Genomic DNA, 8,023 nt, shown 5'->3' on the forward strand with positions numbered 1-8,023 from the left:
ACTTTTGCTTTCTTTTCCTTCTTTCTTTTATTTTAGAAGTTTGATGCAGTGATCAAGTAACCAGGTGATAACCAATGAAAAATGTCTTTAAGAGAGTCCTTGTCATCATTGTCATTATCATTATAATATATTTGTTTTTATTGTATATGAAAGTTGTGCATATTGATTAAACACTATGTATTGTGTCAAGTGTTTCAAGTGAAGCACAGTCCCCAAAAAAAAAACTCTTCTTCCCAACGCAGTCCTGGTTCTGGTTCTCCCGTGCCCCATTTTCCTCCAGCGGGACCAGAAATATGGCCGGGTTCTGCAGCAGCGTGGTGCCTTGTTGGACCAGCGCTCTCTTCCTCCCCGTCAGAGCTCCTACTGCAGGTCGAAGGCAGCAGCAAAGCCGAATCTGGGTCTGGGCTTGTCACTGGCAGAGGCCCTGCTAGAGTCTGAGCTGAAGAGGTTTCTAGTGAACCTTGATAAAGAACATTGTGGGCAGTGCAGACGTACTAACCAAATGACACCTGGGTGCTACTTCAGACCCCCTACTGTGTTGAGCCCTTGACTTGATCAAATGCTCACTGTGTGTCATTCCTTCCGGTCTGAAGGCAAATGCCCTCTTCCTGCCTTTTGTTACCACTTGTAATTACATTATGTCTGTCAACAGGTATCATATTTAACATATATCCCTGATGATCATAATATCTGATTCAGTTGTTAAATATTTCCTTATTAATGACACAAAAAAACATCTTAGCAGTTGCTTAAAATGTTCATCATTTATTCAACACCATCTTTTAACTTGTTGGACTCAATTTAAATGAAGAAACTTTTCACATCTGGATTCTTTTTGGAAACAAAATTTACATACCATTGACCTTACAAAAAGACTCACAGGGTAAAAGTATTTAAACATATAAAATAAATACAAAAGTATAGCACTTCATTTTCCCCCATGAATCATATACCACCTTTAACATGATATAAAACAGTGGTGCACAGGCAATGCATTGGAGAAATAGGCCAAGAAAAGGTCTTTTTTTTAATCGGGTAGGACAAAAAAAGCGTAATAAATTAATATTCCGTGGTTGTTGCGGGAATCCTCAGAACTTGCAGCAGAAGCCGCAGCCCTTGTAGGCTTTGCAGCAGTTGCAGCACCAGCGACACAAGGAGAGGTGGCTCTGGCGCTTCTGCCTGATGTGATCCGGCATCTGTGCGAAAGACAAGAGACGTGAGCAGAGCGTTCATCTCCGGCATTTCATCCCCTCCTTGTGTGGCGGGAGCACCGGGGGCACTCCGTGGGGAAAACACATCCACTTAAATTTTAATTTGCTCACGGTAATTGGCTTAATTCATTCAGTCAATTGAACATACCATCTTCGATTCCATTGACATTTCTTGATATGCCGCAACTGGAGTGTCATTGCTCCCTGCCTCCTCCAGCTCTTGCACCTGTTAATGAATTATGCACATTTAGGAGCCACATTTTCGCATCCTGAGAAAACATTTAGAGCTAATAAGCGCATGAAGTGAGTTTAAGTCAAATTCTTACCCCGGTGAATGGGACGGCAGAGCTCTCCAGAATGCAAATAAAAGCGAGCACGAGTGTCACTGCAACTGCAATGCTGAATGCCTTCATTTTAGGGGGGGGGGGGGGGGGGGGTTAAAACAATTTAGTTATTAAATCCTTTGAAGATTAGAGTCGATAGGTCTTCTTTCTCATGGGTGTCGGGCCACCGAAGAGCACCACAATATCGTCAATGTGTTCTCTTTAGCTTCAGTGACGGATGTTGATATTCTGGGCAAGTGGATTTCTTCAGATGTTTGGTGACCCTTGTCAGCTCTTTAGAGTCCTTCCGCTGTCTGATGGTTGAGTCTGCATTCTGGTATTTATACACACTTGGGCTCAGTGTTGCCACATCCCTCCAGGAGGCCCAGCCCATTCCTGGCAGCAGTTACCACACTCCACTGGGGAAGTTTTGACCTCCTCCTCTCTCCCCTCCATTGTGCTGCAACACTGGGGGGGAAAATGTGATCTATTTTTGATTGCGGGCCCCACTGTCCGTTCAGCAATATCAAATCAAAAATGAACTTTTGAATTAAATTACTTTCCGCAGACAGAACACGTACTGTAATTCCACACATGAACAAGCTGCTGCTGCTGGAGACCATCATTTTTTACAATATATGGGAGCAATATGTACTCTGTATTGTCGCAGAGCGTCCTCTAAAGATGTGGACATGCTGGAAAGAGCGCTGGAGATTCCCACAGCAAAGGTCAAGACTGCATGGGTCAATGTATTGCACGGCTGACTGAGCCGCACTTTTTTTTTTTTTTCCACTCAGGAAATCCTTCACTAAGGAGAGGGAGCCACTTTGGAATATCCATTGCTCAGTCTAAAGGATGTAATTACAACCTCTCAAATGGAATAATTAGCCCCTCATTTTCAACACATTCAGTTTTTGCATAATACACAGGAACCTGCAGTTGAACCAAATTAAATCCCTTTGAGAGCGATCGGAATAGTAGCCAGGATTAAAATCCTCCATTTGAGAGTCAAGGTGTTTCAATATGCATTTGTTAAAGATGAATATAATGTGATCTGATGAGGTTTATTATGTATGCAAAGTGTTAAGTTGCATTGCTCCAGGTATTTTACCCCGCAACTTAACAAATCTGCTGTTTACCATGACTACGTCACAATCTTTCCTCGGCGTTTGTATCCCAACATGCCTACAATAAATAACAAAGGGACAGCCGCTTTTGTTCCATTAAAACACAATTAGCAATTCCCGACACACAGCGTGTTAACAGGTTGATAGATATTTCAAACTGTGTGGATTTAATGACAATGTCATAATAATAATAACCCTGATTGTTAACAATGGCGTAGAAAAACCACAACCCTAAAAATGGTATGAATCATTTTTCCCCTTATCACTGAAGCAGCGATAAAAACCTTGAGATTAATTAGCCTGTCAGAGAGAGAACTATTCCACAACGGCATCAGGCTGTGAATAGTACGAAAATCAATAAATGTGGAAATGAAATAACAAAAAAACAGGCAAAATAAAAAGGTACAAACTGATAAATGGGAGGCTGTGTGAGCTGATAAAATCAGGGGCCATTTGAATTCTCATTATACCTTCAAAGTGTCTCCAAATTGCCTGTGCTGACTCAATTAGTGAAACAACATGTGGCGGGACCCCTGCGTCAGTCTGTCTCGTTCACTGATAACCCCGCTGGCCCGCGTGCTTGCTTTGGGTGACCACAACATCAGTGTCAACAAATACAACCACGAATGGCTCCACATCTGTTGGAATCTACCCATGCTTGTGTAATATGAAGCGAGAGCATCACACTGTCTGTAGCTCATGCATTTCCCCCCTTTTTTTTTTGTCGTGTGTGTGTGTGTGTGTGACTAAGGGGACAGAAACGGGCTCTGGGCCACTACTTGAACTAGCACACCGTGTCGAATCAAGATGAACGCGTGTCATTTTGTTTTGCCATGCATCGCTGGGCATGACTCAGCTCATGACAGATCTGACACTGGTTGACTGTACCAGGACCAAAATATAATATCCAGGTTCACTGTGAGTGTGAGAAGATTGGGAAAAAAAGAAACAAGTTCACTTAAAAAAAACTAAAGGTAAAGGGGGAGAAATATAGATTTTTAGTTCTGGGTTTTCCAAGTACTGTAGTTTGGCCGGTGTTTTCCTGAGCATGCTGCCTCCTATCAGTCACTGAGGCTATCGGTAGGAATCTTCTGGCCAAACAAAGTCAGGCACCAGCATGGCGGACAGATTCACCTCAGCAGGCGCCACTCTACCTTTCCCTCCCGGTCGAGGGGCATTGCTCCCGTCTGTCCCTGTTTCATCATCGCTCTCTGTTCCTGCCCCCCCCCCCCCCCCCCCCCCCCCCCCCCCTCTCTGTCCCTACCTGCTTTATATGGAGCTGCGAGACACTCCACATATCCAGCTCATCTTCTGTCTGCTTATCTGCTACCCACAACTCTCTTCGCCCCCAGAACGCAGCCAGGGTGTCGCCCCGAGTGTTTACATCTTTCCTCAAAACTAGAACACGAAGGAACCAGCGTTGGTATGACATAAACGTGTCAATTTGTAAATAAACATGGGAAGTTTTGGTAGTCGTGGCCTCCTGACTGTCGCAGCATTACACAAATGCAGTGTCGCTTTTCAGACTGAGGGAGCAGGATGGAGATCAGGTCGACGGGCTTCTGCTTTCTGAGAATGGTGACTGTGGGAATTCCCCATTTTTTGTGGAATTGGAAGCATGTTGCAATATATTGCTGGGATTTCCAACAGTGTCAATCTTAATGGCATTCAAGAATAAGCCGACATTCCCTTACAAATAATAATAATAAGAGGATTAAACCATATTTATGTGGTTATTTTTCATAAAAAGATTGTAACACAAAGTGCTTTACAATAAAGAGTAAAGAAAAACACACAAAATATATCGACTACAGAATTACATTGATAAAAGTTATAAAATTAACATGAGGTCAAGGCGCTGTCCATGTTCCTGGTTCAAAGTCTGAGAGATGACCCTTCAGTCTCTCTCTCCCCTCTCTATGCTGCCAGAATCTCTAAAGGCAAAACAATTCCCCAAAATATACTGAACAGAAAGAGAAACGCATCTCATGGCAAAAATACTAGTAGCTTTCCACAGCAAAATGAAAATAAAGATGGAAATAGTCTGAAAAATTGACAAAGACCAGAGAAAATCCATTCAAAGATTTTTATGTAATCACAAGATTGTTTAAATAAACAGTTACAGGGAGCTGGTGCTGTTGGTTAAAACCAGAATGATACTGCATGCGCTTTCTTTAAGTTTTGGTTCGTGGTCTAACAGCACAAATGTAAAGGTTGACCAGTAAAAAGTGAATGAAAACAGTAACTTACTTGGGCAGCTGTGGCTCAGTAATCCTCTCAACCATGAGGTTGGCGGTTCGATCCCTCGCAGCGGTCCACTGCTCCGAATGCGTAGGATAGGTTCAACGCAAAGGTCAAACTTCATGCATGCGCTTGCATGTTTGTGACGATTGTAATAAAGTTTCAGTTTTCAAGATGGCATAAAGCATGAATTAGCCTTTCGGCAACTTGCCGCCACACCGTGGCAATATTCTCTTGATGTGGGATTTAAAGCTGAGATATGAGTCTCTTGCAATGTGGTAATAGATCATCATGTAAAGGTAAAATCCCATATGGAGTTGTCTGCCTGTAGCTGGGAGACTTTGCTCTTTAATATCATCTCCACTATGATCTTGTAGTAAAGTGTATTTCCATTTGTTTTGAGTTGCTTTATATGATGTTTTGCTGCCTGACAAGTTGTTATACCACGGTGATGTTGTGTCAGAACCCTTCTTTGATCATCGGGCGTCAACCATTTTATGTACTGTAACGAGCCTCACAGAGTGATTCAAATGCATCTTTAATCCAAATATTAACCATCTCCGACACTCCTGGTTGTGGTTAGAACATTACTTATTAAATATATACAATAATGATCATCTTCAACATTATCGGTGCGTCTTCCCTGCATACGTGTCTTCTTCATTACGTGAAACGTCTTCCAGGCTCCAGCCGACCACTGAACCCTTCTGATTGGTGGGTCAGCTTGATCAGAGGCCGAGACGCAGTACAATCCAAGGCCGTGGATCCTCCAGTCCAGTGTTGATTTCAGCTGCTTTACATAAATAAGGTTTTTACCGACTGAAAAGGTGCTCAGTCGTATAGTGGTATATTTGCACATCCCTTTTTTTGGATCATTGTTTCGCGTTAATCTGGTTGTTGTACAGGAAATCAACCGTTCGTTGTACTGAACAGGCCTCACTGACATAAATAACAATGACAGAAAGCATAACATCTAAGATCTGATTCTGACCTGACTCATCTGATGTTCCTATTTATGGCTCAGGAAGACTTATATAATGCTTAATAACGATCGCATCACACAACAGAGCGTTTATCCTCTACAACAGCATATAGAGTACTGCAGGGATGACACATTTATGTAGGCCAACCATCGCACTGAAGCTAAGTTGATGATGCTGACACATTTTGTTCAGCAAGATAATCTTCACAAATGAACACCACTTTTATGATTTTTGAAGCGTGAACGCAATCAGCCGAAGCACAACGCTAACATTAAGCTATTTACAGACCACGTCGTGTGAGTGTGAGTACACACAACGAGGCTGTGAAGGCAGGCCAGTCGGGGTAATGATGCTTTGTAGCCTCATTTAGCTACTAGTTAGCAACTGCCCTTTTCAAGACACCTAAAAGCTCTAAAAATGGACCCTTGGGGTATTTGCTGATGTATTTGCTACACGTCGTAGAACAAAATGTTGAAAATTTCTTAAACTGAACAACAAACCTTATTTTAGCCATCTAACCAAAAACCCACTCAGAAGGCCCATTGACTTTGTGACGAAGGGACCAGAAGTGCATGAATGCTGACTCATTTCCAGGTTTCAGGACTCATTCCTGCAGCACTCACTGCTCACAAACATGTCTTTCAACATTATGCAAACAGAATTTTACATTTGTCAGTTGGATCACAATACTGTAGAATCCAACAGCATGTTTGCTCAAAAACAACAACTACAAAACCACCTCAGCTGGTCCTTGTGCCCCATGTCATTACGGCAGCAACATACCTTTGTGCTGATGCTGCTACGAGCGAGAGAGATGCTGTGTAGTTATTAACGTAGGAAGATGAGTCAGTGTGATGCACGAGGCATGAGGAGCATTGTATCTTTGATGAAATAAGACTATTATGTCAGCCATATTTATTTCTTTTTTTCCCCAACAAAAAACGACCTCCTTATTGGGGGAATGTGAAACAGGCTGAGGAAAAGCACAAAGGTAAGACGAGCCTGCAGGACATGAAACTGTGCCAGCAGAATGTGTTGGCCAGCACGGGTTCAATGAAAACCAGTCAACCATGTGCTGTGTGGTAGACGTGCCTTAACACAAATTAAAAAAAAAAAAGAAGAAGGTAATTCCCAATTCACATCAAGGATTGTACTTGGCTTTGTCCCACCCTCCAGAAAAACGTGGAGACAGACATTTGCTCGATACTGACCAGACTTGGGCCGCTGTTTCAAATCCATTGCATATAATTACAGCAATAACAATTAACTCAAAGCGGAGGCACTTTCCTCTTTCCAATTAATACATGAATTAATTGTCGGTGAATTATCCGCACTGAGAGGTAAAAGCGACACTCCCTGGCACGTTGCATTTGCTGGAGAAGAGAAATGTGTGTGTGTGTCGTTCCGGAGCTCCGACTTCATTTTCGGCTCCGCGTGGTCCTTCTTCAGTGAGCTTTCACAGGATTGGGGTGAAAGAGGCCGACAGACAGACAGAGCAGTATGTCCCAATCAGAGAAGTACGTGTTATCAGAGATCAGCCACTTCAAACAGAGACAGGAACACACAGACGCCTGGCTGGCTGGCTGAGTGTGTTTTGAATGGCAGCTGACGAGCCTGGAGACTCTGGAGGGGGGGGGGGGGGGGTCAGCAAGACAAAACCGAGGCAAATGCAACGCACGCTTTTGCAGCCTAATGAATCCTGATAGATAATGAGTCTTGAGTTATAAATAGTCTCACGGTTTGGGCACGTGCGGCACCCCGGTCTGCACTTAAAAGATTATCCGCATCACGGCTGCTCCCTCTTTAAGAGCGGCGCAAACGACGCTACCAACGCCCCGACCGGCAAAGTCAAACTCAATCTCACTGATGCGCCTTTTATCCACCATTGATCTCCCTCGCCCAAGGTGCCCTCAGTGAGTTCTAACTAACTGGTTTCAATTGTACCAGTGTGCTGATTAATCGATTGGGTGAACTGAAGAGCGAGGAGCACGCTTTCTCCAAGGAAGCATACTCCTCCAGATGTGTTATTTCCAAGAGACGACGTCGATCTGGAAGTGCTTAGTGAATCAAGCTGATTGGCTGAGCAGCTTTAGAGAATACCTGCATACAATGTCTAGTGATATTAGAGCTTGGTATGA

General features: G+C 43.3%; 1 protein-coding gene across 1 annotated transcript; it reads right to left on the bottom strand.

The window, feature by feature from the left end:
• Window positions 1-745: 745 nt before the first annotated feature.
• Window positions 746-1,836, bottom strand: hamp (hepcidin antimicrobial peptide). The gene is made up of 3 exons (XM_068712905.1): window positions 1,538-1,836; window positions 1,360-1,437; window positions 746-1,196 (listed from the first exon to the last, which is right to left on the bottom strand). The coding sequence occupies exons 1-3, from the start codon at window positions 1,622-1,624 to the stop codon at window positions 1,089-1,091; spliced, it is 273 nt and encodes a 90-aa protein (XP_068569006.1). The 5' UTR covers window positions 1,625-1,836; the 3' UTR covers window positions 746-1,088.
• Between the last annotated feature and the right edge of the window lie 6,187 nt (window positions 1,837-8,023).

Source organism: Cebidichthys violaceus, unplaced genomic scaffold, assembly GCF_023349555.1.
Source record: "Cebidichthys violaceus isolate CVI_PGR_0920_01 unplaced genomic scaffold, fCebVio1.0.p SCAF_181, whole genome shotgun sequence".
Classification (NCBI taxonomy): Eukaryota; Metazoa; Chordata; class Actinopteri; order Perciformes; family Stichaeidae; genus Cebidichthys; species Cebidichthys violaceus.